This window comes from Phacochoerus africanus, chromosome 4 (assembly GCF_016906955.1).
Source record: "Phacochoerus africanus isolate WHEZ1 chromosome 4, ROS_Pafr_v1, whole genome shotgun sequence".
In the NCBI taxonomy this organism is placed as follows: domain Eukaryota; kingdom Metazoa; phylum Chordata; class Mammalia; order Artiodactyla; family Suidae; genus Phacochoerus; species Phacochoerus africanus.
In genome coordinates this window covers 77,534,895-77,553,882 of record NC_062547.1, presented here as the reverse complement: position 1 = coordinate 77,553,882, position 18,988 = coordinate 77,534,895, and the positions used below count along the sequence as shown (strand labels likewise).

General features: G+C 60.4%; 2 protein-coding genes across 4 annotated transcripts; one reads left to right on the top strand and one right to left on the bottom strand.

Annotated features, from left to right (window-relative positions):
- Positions 1 to 759: 759 nt before the first annotated feature.
- GRIN3B (glutamate ionotropic receptor NMDA type subunit 3B) lies at positions 760 to 10,454 on the top strand. The gene is made up of 9 exons (XM_047777780.1): positions 760 to 1,195; positions 2,782 to 3,371; positions 3,779 to 4,814; positions 8,475 to 8,620; positions 8,704 to 8,819; positions 8,942 to 9,093; positions 9,393 to 9,557; positions 9,641 to 9,705; positions 9,877 to 10,454. The coding sequence occupies exons 1-9, from the start codon at positions 770 to 772 to the stop codon at positions 10,274 to 10,276; spliced, it is 3,096 nt and encodes a 1,031-aa protein (XP_047633736.1). The 5' UTR covers positions 760 to 769; the 3' UTR covers positions 10,277 to 10,454.
- TMEM259 (transmembrane protein 259) lies at positions 10,381 to 18,985 on the bottom strand. Of its 3 annotated transcripts, none has more exons than XM_047777783.1 (11): positions 18,620 to 18,984; positions 13,757 to 14,035; positions 13,115 to 13,214; positions 12,890 to 13,000; positions 12,551 to 12,673; positions 12,364 to 12,464; positions 12,226 to 12,283; positions 12,055 to 12,138; positions 11,838 to 11,970; positions 11,664 to 11,763; positions 10,381 to 11,583 (listed from the first exon to the last, which is right to left on the bottom strand). In XM_047777783.1, exons 1-11 carry the CDS (start codon positions 18,839 to 18,841, stop codon positions 11,038 to 11,040), a joined length of 1,857 nt encoding a protein of 618 aa, XP_047633739.1. In that variant the 5' UTR covers positions 18,842 to 18,984; the 3' UTR covers positions 10,381 to 11,037. The 3 variants fall into 3 exon arrangements, with proteins under 3 accessions (XP_047633739.1, XP_047633740.1, XP_047633738.1); XM_047777784.1 differs by having other exon boundaries at positions 12,055 to 12,135; XM_047777782.1 differs by having other exon boundaries at positions 12,055 to 12,283; positions 18,620 to 18,985.
- Positions 18,986 to 18,988: the final 3 nt, after the last annotated feature.

The following is an 18,988-nucleotide window of genomic DNA, read 5'->3' as shown; positions in this document are numbered from 1 at the left end:
CAAAAAAAGGTGAGAGTGTTAATGTAGGCAGAGGGATGTTCTGCATCCTTCTGGATGACAAGCTGGGGATGTTTTTCAAGCAAGGCCATTTGGGCACTGAGTCTTGAAGGGTAAAGGGGAGTTCTCTGGCTCAAGTTGCTGCCCACAGCTGGAAGGTGGGAGAGCTGCCCTATTGGTCCCCATCAGACAAGTCAGTTTCCCCAGGGTGCCCAGGATGTTAGAACACACTCAGGTGTGTGGGTCTGGGTGGACTGGTTCTTGGAGTTAGGAGTAGGAGGACCTACTGTGTGATTATGGAGACAAATTGACCTCTTCTGGCCCTTAGTTTCTCTCATTGAACAATGGGAAATGTTCCCAGGCTGGAGGGGGGCATGAAGAATCTGGGAGTGGGACAGGGGTGAGTATGGGGAACCTATTCTGAAGCAAACCTCGGTTTCACCATCTGTAGAATGAGAATAACCCCTCCACAGAGCCAGGAAGAGCGGTGGTTAGATCCCACCCAACCCCACTGATGTGCACCTCCACCCCACCCGCCTTGCGTGGCTATCTGAGCCTCAGTTTCCCGCCCTGGCTAGTGGTTCCCACTCCTCCCTCGCCGGTTGCTTAGCGGTGGGGGACCGGGAGGGCCGAGGGCGGGCACAGGTGGGCGGACTCAGGCAGCGAGGGAGGCGCCTGCATGCGGGGGTGGCGCGGCTGGGGCTGGCCAGGACCCCGCCTCCCGCGGTACCACCCGCGGCTCCGCCCCGCGGCGCCCGCCGGCAACTTCGGGATGGAGTTTGTGCGGGCGCTGTGGCTCGGCCTGGCGCTGGCGCTGGGGCCGGGGCCCGCTGGGGGCCACCCGCAGCCGTGCGGCGTCCTGACGCGCCTGGGGGGCTCGGTGCGCCTGGGCGCCCTCCTGCCCCGAGCGCCGGCCGCCCAGGCCCGCGTCCGCGCCGCCCTAGCCCGGGCCGCCCTGGAGCCGGGGCTGCCGCACAACCTGAGCCTGGAGCTTGTGGCTGCCGCGCCCCTCGCCCGCGACCCCGCCTCGCTGGCCCGCGGCCTGTGCCAGGCGCTGGCGGCACCGGGAGTGGCCGCCGTGCTCGCCTTCCCCGAGGCGCGGCCCGAGCTGCTGCAGCTGCACTTCCTGGCGGCCGCCACCGAGACCCCCGTGCTCAGCGTGCTACGGCGGGAGGCACGCGCGCCCCTCGGCGCCCCGGTACGCGCGGACGCCGCGGTTAGGATGCGCGTGGACCCGGGGTCCGGATAGCGGAGTCCTTGGGATGCACGAGACTCAGACTTTTGGACCTTCTGGACCGTAGATGCGGGAGCCCCCAGGGACACCTAGGAGTCCGGGTGACAGGAGCCCTGGGATGGCCCTCGGGCTCGTGGGAAGAACCGCTTGATCTCGGATGTCCCCGGAGCTCAGGGACGCGGAAAGAGAGGCGGGAGCCCAGGGGCCCAGAGACCTAGAGCCATGGGCCTGCGGTTCGGGAACCCCGCGAGCCGCCTCTGTACCCCAGATGGCAGATCCCACAGGACGCTTCCCTGGCCTTGGCAGCGGACTCCCCCTCGAAGCGCGGCCCCCTTCCTGGCTCCGAGGACGCCTCCCAATTCCCAGATTCCTACCGTGTAGGGCCGTGGGGCCAGGATGAGGAAGCAGGTCTACCTGCTTTCTCTCTAGGGGCTGTGGCTTCACACCTTTCTCCTTCCAGAATCCTCACAGAGGCCCTCAAGGCCAAGGCCACCCCCAACCCGCAGCCTCCCTAATGGCTTTCTCAGGTCACCCTGTCTCAGGACACCCTGATACTCCAAACCCCTCCCTCCTCCACCCACTTCTAGTCTTTGGAGTTTATTTTCTCTTCTTAATTCCACCCCCATCCCCTCAGGCTCGGATTTAGGTCCGAATAACTCGAGGAGGAGAGAAGAGTGACTGGCAGAGCTCTGGGGAGACCCTGTTGTGTCTCAGGGAAAGACCACCCCCATTCTCAGGGCCAGCGGGGAAAGGCCTGACACCAGGACACAAGGGCTAGTGTGTGTGGGGGGTCTCACTGCCTCCACACCGAGCTTGAAGCCCCTCCAGGCCTTCCTTCTCGAGACCAGGGAGATCCTGACCCTAGAGGAAGCCCTGGCTCTCCTTAACCTCCACTATCCCTGCCCCCATCCCACGGGAGAGACGCAGGACCCAAATCCAGGCCTGTAGCGCCCTCTGCATCCGGATCCGGGAACTGCACCCATGCAGTAGGAACCGTCAGGATACCGAATTGACTCTGCTGCCACTGGTCTGAGCAGCAGCCCCCTAGTCTGTTCCCAGGCACTCAGCATCCTGTCCCTCTCCAGACAACACCCTAGGTTCCTGAGATGTCTGGCAAAGCTCTCTCATCCTTCCCACACTCAAAGAAAATTCAGAGGAACTTTCTGAGTGCCCCTGGGCACAAAGGGAGCCCATAAGTCCCTGGCTTGCTTGGGGCATCTGAATAGAGGAGGGATAGTGGAGCTGGGTTTTGAAGGATGTGTAGGAGTTGGCTGATATAGATGGGAAAAGGGTATTCCAGCGGGCGAATGCAAAAGGCCTCAGGGTGACTAGAGCCAAGAGAGCAGACCCTAAATGTGAGGCCAGAGCAAGGCTTTGTGCTAATGGTGATGGGGAGACACAAGAGGGTTTAGAGCAGGGTGGGGCTCAGAAGAAGCTGAGGTCCAGTTATAGAGGTGACGTGTTTTTACTGAACATCTACTGATGGGGGTGGGAAAAGTGTGGTGGGACATTGAGGTCACCAGCCCTAACCGTGACCACTCCTTTGCCAGAACCCATTCCACCTGCAGCTGGACTGGGCCAGCCCCCTGGAGACGCTGTTGGATGTGCTGGTGTCTGTGCTTCAGGTGCACACCTGGGAGGATGTCGGCCTGGTGCTCTGCCGCGTGAGGGACCCCAGTGGCCTGGTGGCCCTCTGGACAAGCCGGGCTGGCTGGGCCCCGAAGCTCGTGCTAGACCTGAGCCGGCAGGACCCTGGCGATGCAGGCCTGCAGGCACGCCTGGCCCCACTGGGAGCGCAAGAGGGGGGCACTGCCCCAGTACCCATAGCGGTCCTCCTGGGCTGCGATGCAGTGCGTGCTCAGCAGGTGCTGCAGGCTGCACCCCCTGGGCCCCGCTGGCTGCTGGGCACCCCGCTGCCCGCTGAGGCCCTGCCTACCGAGGGCCTGCCTCCTGGGCTGCTGGCGATGGGGGAGGTTGCTCGGCCCCCACTGGAGGCCGCCATCCATGACGCAGTGGAACTAGTGGCCCGCGCGCTGGGCAGCGCCGCCCGTGTGCAACCAGAGCGTGCCCTCCTCCCCACCAAGGTCAACTGCAATAACCTGCAGCCTGGGTCCGAGTCCTCTGGCCTCTTCCTGGCACGGTGAGCAGGGACCCTGCTGCAGGAAGCCACCTCTGCCTGTGGGTCACAGAGGCAACATTATCAGGCACTTGCTGGGTGCTGTGTCCCCACAGGAGAGGCGGTTTGTCCATCCTGGGTGGAAACAGCACAAGAAGGGGATTCTGCTGGAGGGGATGTGCTGTGGGAGAGACGGGAGGGGCAGGGGAGGGAATGGGTGAGTCTCCGCCTGACCTGAGGAAGCCCCGAGGCCCCACCTGGGTGTCAGAATAGGGCAGCTGCTGTTGCTTTGGGGTGGGCCATCTTCACGGTCTCCAGGGCACCGGTGCCCCGGCTGGGAAGGGGCCCTCCAGCGCCCACCATGGCTTCTCAGTGCTTAGAGAGGTGGCTGGGATCCCTCCGCCATTCTGACTCCACCCCACCCCCACCAGGTTCCTGGCCAACACGTCGTTCCAGGGTCACACCGGGCCAGTGTGGGTGACCGGCTCCTCGCAGGTGCACATCTCCCGCCGCTTCCGGGTGTGGAGCCTTCGCCAGGATCCGCTGGGTGCCCCGGCCTGGGCCACGGTGGGCAGCTGGAGGGACGGGCGGCTGGAGTCCGAGACGGGGGGCGTGGCGGCGAGGCCCCCTCCCCAGCCCGGCGCCCCGGGGGCTCGGCCTAAGCTGCGCGTGGTGACGCTGGTGGAGCACCCGTTTGTGTTCGCCCGCGAGCCGGACGAAGACGGGCAGTGCCCTGCAGGGCAGCTGTGCCTGGCCCCCGGCACCAATGACTCGGCCACCTTGGATGCGCTCTTCGCTGGGCTGGCCAATGGCTCGGTGCCCCGCGCGCTGCGCAGATGCTGCTACGGCTACTGCATCGACCTGCTGGAGCGCCTGGCAGAGGACACGCCCTTCGACTTCGAGCTGTACATTGTGGGTGATGGCAAGTACGGCGCGCTCCGAGACGGCCGCTGGACCGGCCTGGTGGGCGACCTGCTGGCTGGCAGGGCGCACATGGCGGTCACCAGCTTCAGCATCAACTCGGCCCGCTCGCAGGTGGTGGACTTCAGCAGCCCCTTCTTCTCTACGAGCCTTGGCATCATGGTGCGCTCATGGGACACGGCGTCGCCCATTGGCGCTTTCATGTGGCCGCTGCACTGGTCCATGTGGCTGGGTGTCTTCGCCGCGCTGCACCTCACGGCGCTCTTCCTCACGCTCTATGAATGGCGTAGCCCCTACGGCCTCACACCCCGCGGCCGCAACCGGGCCACCGTGTTCTCCTACTCCTCTGCCCTCAACCTCTGCTACGCCATCCTCTTCGGCCGCACGGTGTCCAGCAAGACGCCCAAGTGCCCCACGGGGCGCCTCCTCATGAACCTGTGGGCCATCTTCTGCCTGCTCGTGCTCTCCAGCTACACGGCCAACCTGGCCGCCGTCATGGTCGGGGACAAGACTTTCGAGGAGCTGTCGGGGATCCACGACCCCAAGGTGGGTAGCTGCGGGGTGGGGGGCTCGCAGATAAAGCTGGGAGTTCACCCACCCATGCCAGTCCCATCCATCCCACCCCGACCCAGCAAAACAGGCAGGTGTTGCAAACTAGATGGTGTGTGAGATGGTGATAAAGTTCCAAGGAAAAAAATAAGGCAGGGTGGGGACACAGGGAGTGCCAGAGAGGAATAATTTCTCAAATGGGGATCAGGAGGTCCTCTAGAGGGGTGATGTGTGAGGGACTTTTATGTAGCCATCAGGGAGCAATGGTCTAAGCAGATGATGCAGCCTGTGCAAAGGCCCTGGGGGAGGAAGGTGCTTAGTGTGGTGGAGGAATGAGGAGGAGGCCTTGCGGCTAGGGGAGAGAGGGAGGGGTGAGGGCAGGGTGGGGACAGATGGAGCTCTGGAAAGCTGTGGGCAGAGCAGGGCATGCCCCAGCCTACATATTTTCCTTCTCTCTCTTTCTCTCCCCCTCCCTCTCTTTTTTTTTTTTTTTTTTTTTGCCACACTCATGACTTGTGGAAGTTCCCAGGCCAGGGTGGAATCTGCACTACAATGTAACCAGAGCCACAGCAGTGACAATGCCAGATCCTTAACTGACTGAGCCACCAGGAAACTCCCATATTTTCTTTCTTTTATTGCACCTGCAGCATATGGAAGTTTCTTGGCTAGGGGTCAAATCAGAGCTGCAGCTGCTGGCCTACGCCTCAGCCACAGCAACGTCACATCCGAGCCACACCTGTGAACTACACCACAGCTTACAGCAATGCCAGATCCTTAATCCATTGAGCAAGGCCAGGAATTGAACCTGTTTCAGATTTGTGTCATAGATACTAGTCAGATTTGTTTCTGCTGAGCCATGACGGAAACTCCCCCCATGTTTTCTCTTAATGAAAAAAATTTGATATTTTTGAGTAAGATCTTTTTCCTTAGTGCAGTAGGCAGTGTGCCAGTCTCATATTTTTGAGTAGGGCACAATGACTACCATGAATGAGCCCATAACCCAGTTTGAAAATCAACTCTTGGCCAGTTTCATCCATGCACCAGTCCCAGACACTGGATTTTCATGAGGCACATCCCAGGCCTATCATTTCATCATGAATATTCTGGGAACTTAAACATCAAGGGCCCATTTTCTCAGTTGTATTACCCCCGTACTCTCAGTTTGTTTGAATCTGGATTCTAAATGCACAGACATTACAGGTGGTAGAAGCCTTTTTGTTACTGAAGCAAACATGGGGTCCGCACATCTGCAAGTCGTAAAGCCAATGGCCTGACCCCAGGTTGTGGGGTAGGAAAGGGCAGCGTTTATTGCAGGCACCGAGCAAAGAGGCCAGGCGGCTAAGACACGAATTAGAGTTCTCCTGTGGCTCAGTGGGCTAAGGATCTGGCATTGTCACTGCAGTGGCTGGGTTGCTGCTGTGGTGAAGGTTTGACCCCTGGCCCAGGAACTTCCACATGCCGCAGTTTCGGCCAAAAAGAAAATAAATAAATAAAAGACCCGAATGTCCTGATGGCTTTCAGGGAAAGATTTTTCAATACAGCATGAGGAAGTGGGGTGTAGGCTGTTATGATCAGTTGGTGGACAGTCTTCTGATTGGTTGGTGATGAGGTAATCGGGGGTCAATATAGATATATCAACTTTTGGATTCCTGGTCTGGGGTCTATATGGGGGTGGCCAGCATGTAGTTAACATCTTCCACCTGGTGAGGGTTTCTGTCTCTGCAAAGCAGCTCAAGGACATGCCTCAGGATATTATCTACCGCCCTTGAGGAGGAACTAAAGCTCCTAGACTTTGTTTAATGGCTAAATTATTATTTTGTCTTGCTTGCCTCTTTTCCTTTGTTTCTGCATTTTCTCACTTCTCTGATTAAATGTATTCTTTGGAATTCAGGGGAGGCTTAGGAGGCTAAAGCTTTTCTACAAACAAGAGGCAGGAGGAGGACAGGAGGTCTGTCTGGGGATGGCACTACAGGGTCCTGCTAGGGTACATCTTGACACTCAAGTCCAGATGTCTTCTTCATCTTTTTTCACCATCAGTTTTTTTTGTTGGAGAAATAGTTTGCTTTTTTCCCCCCATAGCGTCTCCCAGCATTTGGATCTAGCTCGTTGCATGCCCCTAAGTGGTGTTTAGCCTTTTATGCCGTCCCCCACCCCAGTGTTCTTGGTAAACCAGTAATAAAACATAGATGCTTATCATCCCATGATCTAGCTACTTGACACATGTGCAACTTTTTTTTTTTTTTTTTTGGCTGCACTCACTGCATGCGGAAATTCCTGGGCCAGGGATTGAGCCACAGCAGTGACAACTCCCAATCCTTAACCAATAGGCCACCAGGGAACTCCCATGTGCTACTTTTTTTTTTTTAACTCAATGAATTATATTTATTGTTGTACAATCATCATCACAACCCAATTTTACATTTCCATCTGAAACCTCCAGCCCATCCTCCCCCTCCCAACCTGTCTCCTTTGACAACCATGTTTCTCAAAGTCTGTGAGTCAGTTTCTGTTCTGCAAAGAACTTCATTGTATCTTTTTTTTAGATTCCACATATAAGTGATAGCATCTGACATTGGGGTCTCACTGACTAACTTCACTTAGCATGACAATTTCTAGATCCATCCATGTTGCTGCAAATGCTATCATTTCATTCCTTTTTATGGCCAAGTAATATTCCATTGCGTATATGTACCACAACCACATCTTCTTTAGCCATTCCTCTGTTGATGGACATTTAGGTTGCTTCCATGTCTTGGCTATTGTATATAGTGCTGCAATGAACATTGGGGTACACGTTACCTTTTCACATCATGGTTTCCTCTGGATGCATGAGATATTCCCCAGGAGTGGGATTGCTGGATTGAATGGTAAATTCTATTTTTAGTTTTTTGAGGAATCTCCATGTGCTCTTTTTTAAATTGATTTAATTGAGAGCACTTAACAGATAATTGAAAACAGCAGAGGTGCAGAGCCGTTCCCTTCCCCAGGAAGCTTTAGATGGCCCTGCCCCAAGGTCTCCATAAACTCAGGTTGGCTTTTTGGAGGTGTCATAGCTCTGTCAGTGTGGCCTCAGCAGCTACTCACTCATTCTTTAGGAGCTTACACAGACTATGGGTGGCACTGCTGCAGCACTGGGGGGATGAGGGCCCTGGGTGGGGGCTGCAGAAGGGTGAGCAGTGGGCAGGTCTAGGGTGTTCTGAAGGTGATTCCCAGGTTTTGTGGATGGACAGGATGTGGAGGTGAGAGGCACATAGAGGAACAAAGGAGGGAGAAGGGACTGCAGTGGGAAGGGGTCTTGGATGGTGTGAGCTTGGTGCTCCTGTGGGACCCCCAAGCGTAGATGTGGAGGATGCGGGAGGAGGAGGACTTTTGGAGTTCAGGGCCAGGTCTGCCTGGAGACAGACATAGGGTTCTACAACACAAGTTTTCAACTGGGCAGTTCTGCCCCCAGAGGATACTGAGCCATGTCTGAGGATTTCTGTGGTGTCAGACGGTTAGGGGGTGGTGTCTCCTGGCAGCGAGGGGGTGCCCAGGGCGGACCCCCAGAGACGATGTGGCCCCGAGGCGACCTGGCGAGGGGAGACGAGGGTTCGAAGCCTGGGCAGTCCGGGCTGGAGGACATGACAGGCCTAGCGCTGACCGGGTGCTGGCCCACAGCTGCACCATCCGTCCCAGGGATTCCGCTTTGGCACCGTGTGGGAAAGCAGCGCCGAGGCTTACATCAAGAAGAGCTTCCCCGAGATGTACGCACACATGCGGCGCCACAGCGCACCCACCACGCCCCACGGCGTCTCCATGCTCACGTGAGGCGGGCGCTGGGGGCGGGGGGAGAGCGCGGGGCGGGGCCTCGAGGGCAGAGCTGCTCACCCCGCCCCCGCCCCCCCAGGAGCGACCCCCCCAAGCTCAACGCCTTCATCATGGACAAGTCTCTTTTGGACTACGAAGTGTCTATCGACGCTGACTGCAGACTGCTGACTGTGGGCAAGCCTTTCGCCATCGAGGGTGAGGGACCCCGGGCACGCGTGATCCTGGGGCAGCAGGGAGCCACTGCAGGCTCCAGGCGGGTAGAGTTCCTCTGGGGCTGCTTCCAGCCTGGTCCCAAGCCAAAGCCCGGCCTCCCCCAGGTTATGGCATCGGACTCCCCCAGAACTCGCCGCTCACCTCCAACCTGTCGGAGTTCATCAGCCGCTACAAGTCCTCTGGCTTCATCGACTTGTTGCACGACAAGTGGTACAAGATGGTGCCTTGTGGGAAGCGGGTCTTAGCCGTTACAGAGGTGGGGCTTGGGACACAGGGTGGGGGTAGGTGTGTGTGGGGGGGCCCTGAACCTGCCCGGTCCTTCACTGAGGTGGCTAATGCCTGCTTATTCCCAACTTGTCTGCTTTTGCACATCTTACCCCACAAAACCCCTGCCCTAGTGCCCTCTCTTCTGAACATGGAGCCCTACCCTTCCATTCCAATTCCTCGGCCCCAGGCCCTTCTTTCTGGCCCAACCTCTGCCCTGTCTCCAAGGCTAGAGACCCCCTAAGGGTCACCACGGCCATGAGGGATGGTGTGCCTGTGTCCTGCCTACAGACCCTCCAGATGGGCATCTATCACTTCTCGGGGCTCTTTGTGCTGTTGTGCCTGGGCATGGGCAGCGCCCTCCTTAGCTCACTGGGTGAGCATGTCTTCTACCACCTGGCACTGCCGCGCATCCGAAGGGGCAACAAGCTGCAGTACTGGCTGCACACGAGCCAGGTGAGGAGCCTGCCATGTGGTTGGGTGGGTGCCACTGTTTCCTGTAGTTCCAAACTCCACCTGGCCTCTACCTTGGCTCCTAGAGAATCCATCGTGCCCTCAACACAGAGCCGCCTGATGGACAGGAGGAGGCAGAGCCGGAGCCAAGGTAAAGGGTCCTGGGGCTGCTCACCACCCCAGGAACTCCCATCCCCGCCCTCAAGCCCACCACTGGGTCCACACCTCCTGTCACCAGCAGCCTCCTCAGGGACCCTGACCCTAAAGGGCAGAGAGAGGTTGTGTGGGTAGGATGTAGCTGCCCAGCCCCATCTGTCCCCAGATGTCCTGAAGAGCCTCAAGAGGACACAGGGGCCCCCACCACGGGTCCACGGAGCTGGACACAGGTGCGCCAGGCCGTGGTGAGGGAAAGGCGGGTACGCTTCCTGCTGGAGCCAGCCATGGCCGCCGCCACACCAGATGCGGAGGGGGATGAGGCTGTGCTGCCCAGCTGCCCAGTCTGGCTCTGCTCCAATGGTCGCCTGGCCACCGAGCTGCCCTCCAGAGCCCCTCGCCCTGGGGAGCTGGAGGAACTGGAGCAGCACATCGCAGACACACATGAGCGGCTCCGCCAGGCACTGGTGCGGCGTGGAGAGCTTCTGGCCCAGCTTGGGGACAGCGCTCATGACCAGCCATGCCCACTGCTCCAGGCCTTTGAGGAAGCACCTGGGGCTGCCCAGTGACTCTGGGACCAGGAACTGGGCCCCATCACCACCCCGCCCTGCCCAAGAGTGGACCCTACACTCCCCAGCCCACACCCTGGTCCTGCACAGAAATGCCGGCCGGACGCTGTCAACAGACAGTTTATTCTATATACAAACACCATTTTGTACACTGCAATTAAATAGAGTGGAATGAGCACTCTTCTGCGTTCCTCACCAAGTGACTGGGTTGGGCCGCAGGCCGTTCCCCACCCTGAGCAGGGCAGGCCCCTGGTGCCCAGTGGCTGCCTTCAATGTTGGTGGCTGTGCGCTAGGCCTGAGGCGCAGGTACTGCCTCCTCGGGACCCCAGCCCGGGCACGCAGGGTGGCCGTGGAAAGGCACTGCGCACGATGGAGCACCAGCGGAGCTGGCCCCACCCATGTTCACCTTGCTCAGAGACCTGCCTGCTCTGCCTGGGGACAGCTCGCTCCAGACCTTTCACAAACCCCTTCCAGAACTTTCCAGGGAGCCCCCGCCCCCTCTCCCACCCCGGCTCATTGGCTTGTCTTGATTCACCAGCTGAGGAGGCCCACCACAAACAGGGACAAGCTTCAGGCAGGCCCCGCGTCCAGGGGAAGAGAAGCCTGCCTCCAAGCAAACCTGATGGACCCCGATTCCACTCAAGGCGGGGTAGGCAGTCCGAGCCACTGGGAACAGCCTCCCTGACCCCCGAGGGCTCTAGCCAGGCCATACCCAGCTGGCCTGGATGGCCAGGGACAGAGGCGGTCAATTTGCCCAGGGCTCAGGAACCAACCTCCGAGGGTGTGTCCACCGGAGCCATGGACACAAGGCTGGGCCGACTCAACCCGGCGGTCTGAGGGGCTGTGTCAGGCCCTGGGGAGTCGCTGGGAGGGGCATTGTCCTGGGGGGCCTGGGTGAGCCCCCCAGTGGGGCTCAGGGAACTGGCTGGCCTCCGGTCCAGGAGGGAGGCGCTCAGGCCAGATAGGAAGGAGGCATCTGTGATAATGGCGGCTGTCTCTGCCATCCAGCCCAGGTCACCACTGGCTGCTGCAGCTACTGAGGCCGCTGCGGCCACCAGGGAGCTGGGTGCCTCAGCCACAGGCCCAGGGCCACCACCAGCACCTTGCAAGCCAGGGCCCAGGGCAGGTGGCTGGCCGGTAGAGTCAGGGGTGGCAGCTGGGGCACCTCCGTTGTTGTTGAGGTCATCTGGCAGTGCCATGGGGGTGCCAGGCCCCAGCGGTGGGGTCTGCAGCAGCATCTCCTGGATGCGGATCTGCTGCAGGATGGCGGGCAGCTCATAATGGTGGAAGAAGTAGATCATGGAGTGCTGGGGGGCAGGCGATGGGTCAGGCCAGAGTCCAGAGCCAGAACCCTGGCCTGTGAAGTCCCCCAGGGCAGCCCCCTCACCTGGATAAAGAGCCAGGAGGTGACCAGCGCCAGGCTGCTATACTGCCCGTTGAAGCGGTAGTGGTAAGCATAGAAAGCGAAGTGGTACAGGTAGAAGAACCTGCGAGGGGGGACAATGAGACGCTGCCCACCTGGCTGCCCCCTCCCGTGACCGCAGGGACCCCTGGTGCCCACCGAAGCCAGTGCCGCTTGCTGGTGTTGGTGTGACAGCAGATGGCGTCGTACTGGTCGGCCAGCCACACGATGAGGATGATGTAGAAGGCTGTGGTGGTGTCGTTGAAGAACTCGGACATGATGGCCTCCATCCCTGCAGGGAGATGGCGAGCCAGCGGGTTGGGGCGGGCAGGCCTTGGCTGGGGTAGGGGACAGGGCATCAGGGCGGGGTCCTCACCCACGAGGGCCAGGATGACGGTCAGCAGGGGTGCTGCGGGGAAGGCGATGGCCATGTTCATCTCCAGCATCTGCAGCAGGTCCACTGCGGGCAGAGGGCAGCGGGCGGGCAGACCGGGTGAGGCGCCCGGCAGGGGGTGCGGAGGGGAGGGTGGCCGGCTGGGATACTCACCAATGAAGACAAAGATCTGATGGTGGGAGTAGCGCAGCAGCATGGACACACTCAGGGTCTGCAAGTGGGACACCATGAGGCCTTGGGCAGCTGGCCTGCCCCCATCCTCCAGCCCCACCCCGTCCCCACGGCACTCACGAAAATGACCATGATGACGAAGGCGGCCAGGTAGGATGTGCGTGCCATCCACATGCTCACGAAGCGGTAGTGCTCCCCGGACACCACGTTCCGCAGGAAGCCTGGGCGGGCGGTGGGGCAGTGAGGTGGTGTGCGGGCACCCCAGGCCCCGCCCCGCTCCCACCCGCCCCTGGCACCGCGGCCGCACCCTTGTTCTCCTCGTTCTCCGCCAGGCCCTTCACACTGGACATGAGGATGTCATCGTAGCCCAGGAACTCGGCCAGCAGCAGGCGACTGAAGCGGTCCCCGAAGCACTGGTCCCGCGTGGGGTCTGTGGGCCGGACCGTGACAGACGTGCGCCCAGCCAGCATGCCCACCCCAGGCCCAGAGCTTCATTCCCAGAAGTGGGGCAGCCCTGCCCAGCAGCCGACCAAGCAGTGCTGTGACCTGCTGGCCTGGGAACCGTGCCGGGATGAAGCTTCCTGCAGCTGCAGAGCGAGGATGGCCCCCAACCCTCCCAAAGGTTTGCTCTGCAGGTGGCACTCACCCAGGGTGACCACCATGACGGGGATGCTCAGCCGCTGCCGTGTGGCCTGAGACAGCCGCAGGAAACCGTACTCCAGTGAATACTCCACGATATACTCGTCCTGCGGCCACACTGCTCGGGGTACAGGCCCGGTCAGCCTGCAGAGCCCCTCTCCCCTGGGAGGGGAGGGGTGACCACAGGCCCACTCGGGGTCCTGGACTTGCACCCCCAGCAAGCAGCCCATACCTTTGGTGGGTGTCTCAGGGAAGGGGAACTCCTGGCTGTCGTTTAGGGCCTCAGGGCCACCTGGAGGTTTGAACACCTTGGGCTCGATATCCAGCTCAAACTGCAGAGTGGGAAGGGGTCAGCAGATCTATGGTACCAGGGGTCAGGCCCAGAGGCCTCTCCCCTATTGATTGGAAGGAGATCCGACCCACCCCACCGCCAAGCTCCCCAAGAGGCTGTCTCCAGGTGAGGGTCTGGAAGCGACAGGGGTCCAGTGAGGTCTGCACCAATACCCACCCACACCAATCCCTGGCCTGGGGCAGCCCCACCTCTGGCAGCCCAAGCACATCCCTCCCCCCAGGCTGGGCGCTGCACATGTCCACTGGCCTGCTTCCAGGGACCAGCCCTCACCATTCGTGCTGGCAGCCTTGCCACCTAGAGTAGCCCGCTTAGAGCTCTAGCCCAGAGCCTCCGGGGGCCTCCTTCCTGGACAATCCTTTTCAGGAGTCAGCTGTGTCCTGGGGCCCTGAGTCAGCCCAGCACAGCCCTCTGCCCTGCCCTGGGGCCATACCAGAAGAAGCAGGCAGGGAGCCCCTGAACGTCACTAGTTTACGTGTGCACTGATCAAGCACCTCCTGTATGCAACACTCCCAGCGGGCTCACCTTGATGGAGCTGTTCCCGAACATCTCCACGGTCAGCTCTTCTTCTTCCTCCTCCTCTTCCAGCTCCAGGCCACCCGGCTCCACAGCCAGGCCAGGGAAGCTGCTGCGGCCACTGTCACAGAACTGCAGGAAGACGGGTGCGCGGCTCGAGTTGTGCTGCACCTCCACGCGCAGGATGCCCTCTCTCGGCCACTTGTCCCGCACATGCTCCAGGCAGTTGATGGGCGAGCGGGAGAAGACGATGTGGATGTAGGCCAGGACGAAGAGCACGAACAGGGCCTGGAGGCAGGGGCCGGTCAGTGGGGGAAGCTGCTTGCGGCCCCACTACCCAGCCCTGAGGACCCCACTGGGCACAGGATGCCCAGGTAGCCAGGATGAGCCCCTCTTCAGCGCCTGCAGGACCACCACCCTGGGAGAGACCAGGCTGGGCTTGGGCCCACCTGATGGGACACAGGAGAACACCTGGTGCCATCGACACCTACACTGCCTAGTCCTCAGACAGCTCCTGATCTCACCGACTAAAAACAGCCTCCCTGGTCGGCCAGGCCTGCTCTGTGCCCTCCCAGGGCAGAGTGCGGTCTCCCTGAGGTAGTCTCCCTGCTGTAAAATGGGGCACTCCTGGCATTACCCCACACCCCAGAAAATGACTCCACTTCAGGGTCCACGGGGCCGAGGAACCCCCCTGTCTAACCACTGTGTTTGCCCCAGTTGACCAGTGTCTCCCTCCAGCCTGGAGGCCGCCTTTAGGGCATCACTCCTATGCACCCCACCCACTAACCCACCTCTTGGGGAAAGGCAGGAGTCAGGGAGCTGGCGACCCCGCTGCTGGGCCGGCACTGCCTTCAATCCATCCCCCACATCAAATTCCCAATCTGGGATGAGTTCACTGTGTGGTACGAAACCACAGCCAAGAAAATCCAGATGGTGGAGACACCAGAGCACAAAGCCTGTTCTCATTCTGACACCCAGGGGTGTGAACTACCCATGGCAATACAGCCACCAGCAGGGCCGCCAGCAACTTGTCCTTTCCACACCCTGCCACAAGCCCCATAGGGTGGTGCCAATGCCAGCTGTAGACTGCCCAGCTCCCCTGTGGGAGCATAGCACCCACGCCCGTCCTGGCTCCATCACAGTGGCTGTGACCTGAGGGGGATGCAGGGCATACCTGGACCCCCAACCATTCCTGAAACTGGAAGGAGCCCACCCCAGACTCTTCAGTTGCGTTGGTTCCAAAATCTCCTTGGAGTTCCTGTTGTGGCTCAGCGGTAACGAATCTGACTAGCATCCAGGAGGACATGGGTTTGATCCCTGGTCTTGCTCAGTGGGTTAAGGATCAGGAGTTGCCATGAGCTATGGCATAAGTTGCAGATGTGGCTCAGATCCCACATCGCTGTGGCTGTGGTGTAGGCTGGCAGCTCCAATTTGACCCCTAGCCTAGGAACTTCCATATGCCTTGCGTGCAGTCCACAACAAAACCTCCTCCTCTTGGGCCAATGTGAACTGCTTGCAGCCCAAAGTGCTGCAGGGGTATGGAAATTAAGAGCACCGTTGAGATTTAAGCTGGGACCCTGACTTGTGCGCAGGGAGGCGTGGGGAAGTTAGTGGGGAAGGCCAGCTGAGGCCCTGCATGTCTGCAGAGGCTTCCACAGACCAGCTTGTACCAGGGCCTTGAGCCCAGGCCCTAACTCCCTCAGGACCCCCAGCACCCCTCCCCACGTTTTGTCTGGGGACCCCGGAGCTGGTGATAGGCAGCTGAATAGCACAGGACTCAGAGCAGTGGTTAGAGCTGACTCACAGCTCCTGGCCGTGCGCCCCATGCCCAGAAGCCCAGCAGGAGCTCTGTCTAGAACACCGTCCACTCTGGGCCGAAAGGACAGCACTGTACAATGTGTGGAGATGTCACAAAAAGTGCTGACATGCAGTATGGCCTGGTGCCAGGGGCTGCCCAAGCACTTCCTCGGGACACATATGCCTGCCATTACCCTCAGTTTTTTGGGTCTTTTTTTGGCCTTGCCTGCAGCACCTGGAAGTCCCAGGCCATGGATTGAATCTACACCACAACAGTGACCCAAGCTGCTCCAGTGACAACACTGGATCCATTAACCTGCTGAGCAGTAAGAAAACTCCGCCCTGTTTGCAGATGAGGAAACTGAGGTACAGAGGCCACATAGCCAGGAAAGGTGGAGCAGGAGATTAAACCCAGAAGTTATTCCAGGCAGGGGTAACTGGGTCCTGAGAAGAGGGATACTAGGCAGATGGGGGTGCTGGTGACACCACTGCCCGTGACCTTGCTGAGTAGGCCCCCAAGCCCCTCACTGTCACCCCTGTGCCCTCTCTAGTGCCAATCAGGGGTCTGCCCCGTCACTGTCACCTATCCTATCACCCTTGACTGAGTAGATAGGTCCTTGGAGATGGGCCAGGAGTCTCAGCCCCACTTGTCAAGGCCTGCCCCAGCTCTGGGCCAGTTTCCCTATTATGGAACAAGCTAGCAGACAAAGCTTCAGTCATCGCCTGCCACAGGGAAGTCCCATCCACCCAGGCAAGGTGGGGTCTGGGGCCCACTCAGGGACCCACCAGCCCTGCCCAATTCTCCATTCCAGGGTCTCAGGAGTCTTGTCCAGGGCCTCTCCTGGCCACCTCACTGGCCCTGGGTGCGCCAGCCCCCAGCCCCTGGCACTCCATGACCCTGTGCTCCACCTCTCTAGCCACACCGCCATGCCAGCTCCAAGGCCTTCACAGACACCATTCCTGCCGCCCACCTCCTCACGGCCTCAGGATGCCTGCCCTAACAGCTCCTGCCCTGCTGCTCTGTCACCCTCTCCTCCTGGTCAGCCCACTCATCACTGGGTCCCAGAGACTGGTGAGAGGTGGCACAGAGGGAGTGAATGGCAAAGGTGCCCTGGTCAGAGCCCCATGACCCTGCGGGTGTCTGCTCAGTGGCAGCAGGATCAGACTCCCCAAGGCCCAGAGTCCAACTGTACAGGCTCAGGCACCTCAGGCCTGCTGCCCCTGGCCTGGTACTGGGTGATCCAGCAGAGGTGGGAGCCGAGGCCAGCAGGGGTCTGCCTCAAACACAGGCCTGGTCCCTACCTCTTGCTCCCCAAAGGCCCTGGACTCCAGTCCCCAGAAGCACCCGAGGTTCAGCAGGGAGCTGGGCTGACTCTGCCGACAGTGAGCTCAGCAGAACAGGTGCCCCAGGAAGAGGCCAGCGTGAGGAAGTCTGACAGGGGAACTCATCTCTGCAGCAAGAGCCCGGAAGCTACAAGGCAGGAAGCTACGAGGCAGAGCTTTCTGGTACTTGAGGCTGCTTCAGAGATCAGTTGCCCCGACTCCACTGGAGGACACCAAAGCCACCAGGGGCCAGGCAGGTTCACAGGGAGCAAGGAACCCCCCTGGCTGCACTCTGTCCAGAGAGGAGATGCAGGGGACCAGGGACGTAGAATGGATACACACCCCACCTGCCCCAAGCCCTGCCCTGCCTGGCTTCTCAATCAGGAAGCGGCACAGGACCTGCTCTCAGAGGAGGCTGAGCTTCTGGGGAGGGGGCCCACCTCACAGAGGGCACACTTGGCAGGGGCTCCTCTGGGGAGAACCATCCTCCCTTTCCCAAGGAAATCACTCCATGCATGGGTTTCCCTCCATTCAAGCCATTCTTGGGTCCCAGGAGCCAGATAGAGACATCCTAACTCAGGATCCTCAGAGGCTCACTCCATGCCTCTGGAAGGGGATGCCTGCCATTCTGGGGGGTGGGTGGCAGGCAGGCAGGCTCCGCACAGCCTTGTGAGGCAAAGAGCATGTGTCAGTCTCACTCTAGGCATGGGGCTTTCAGGGTCTCCCTGGAGGCTGTGGAGGGGCTGGAACCCACACCCAGGTCTGTGGGACAGCCACACTAGCTCGCTTTGCACCACACCAACCAAGTTGACCTGGCTGGCACTCCATGTACCTTGACCGTCAGCACCAGCCTCTTTTCTGCAGATGAAGAATCCAAAACTTACTCTGATGTCAGCAATCCCACCCCAGCCTGGCAATAACTACAGGACACCAAACGAAATGGCAACCAGGACCCTGGCACCCAGTGAGCTCCTTCTGAGTGAGACCCCTTCCTGGAGGACCCATGCAGACACCCGTCCTCCCAGCTGAAAGCTCTGCCACCAGAGGCAGGACAGGAAGTAGGTTCCCAGGAGGCCCCTCACTGTGCCACAAGCAGCGCCACCGGCTGGGACTTTGTCACTAACCCTGGCGATGTGACCTCAGCTAGGTCACATTCCCCCCGGAGGTTCAGAGCAGGGAGAATGGGGGTGGGAACAAGCTGAAGGACCCGAGGAGAGCCCTAAGAAAAAGGGGGAGGAGGAGCTTTCGGTGCAGTGGGAGGCCAGGGGGGTGTGTCCTGGGAAGGGGGCATTGGCGGTGGAACCTGGAATCCTCCAGGATTGGAGTTCTGGGCTGGGCCAGGCCAGACTCGGAGGGTTGGGAGAGGATCATCCGGGGAGAGGATCATCCAGGGCTGAGAATCCCAGGCGGCAGGGCCAGGAGGTCCTGGAGCTGGACTGCCGGGCTCCAGCCTCCGGAGGTGGTGGACGCGGGGGAAGGGCGAGGCCAGGGGTGGGGTGCGGCTGGAAAAGGCTGGGAGTGAGTTCCTGGAGTCGGGATCAGGAGCCACTAACCGGATGAGCCTCGGGCCTTCCCGGTTGGAAGTTTCTAGGCAGGGGGTCGGGAATGGCAGGCTTAAGGGAAGGGTCCCAACGGGTAGGGCCGGGTCTATGCCTCCGGGTGGGAGGGGCGCGCTCCCCCCGGCGGGATCAAAAGTCGCAGATCTGAGGGAAGGGTCCGGCTACCGGGGTCAAGGGTTGGGGCTGCGGTCACCTTGAGCAACACGAAGAACTCGAAGAGACGACGGAAGGCGGGAGGGAAAAGGCGCGAGTAGGTGACAGCCATCTTGAAGAAGAGCGCGTGGAAGAGCCGGTCGCGCACGTTGATGAGAGGGTTGGGATTGAGGTTGGGGGTGCGAGGCCCGCGCGCGGGGGCCGGGCCGCCGCCACCGTTGGGCCCGGGCCCCTGGGCCCCGGGCGCCGCGTGCTCCGACATGCCGCCCAGCGTCGCGCCCTAACGGCCCGCGGGTCCCCGAGGACGCCTCCCGGCTGCCATCGGCAGCCCTCGCCGCCGCCGCGCTCCTCACGGCCGTAGGGCTACAGCCGCCATCTTCCGCCTCCGTGCCCCAGCTGACGCCAGCGA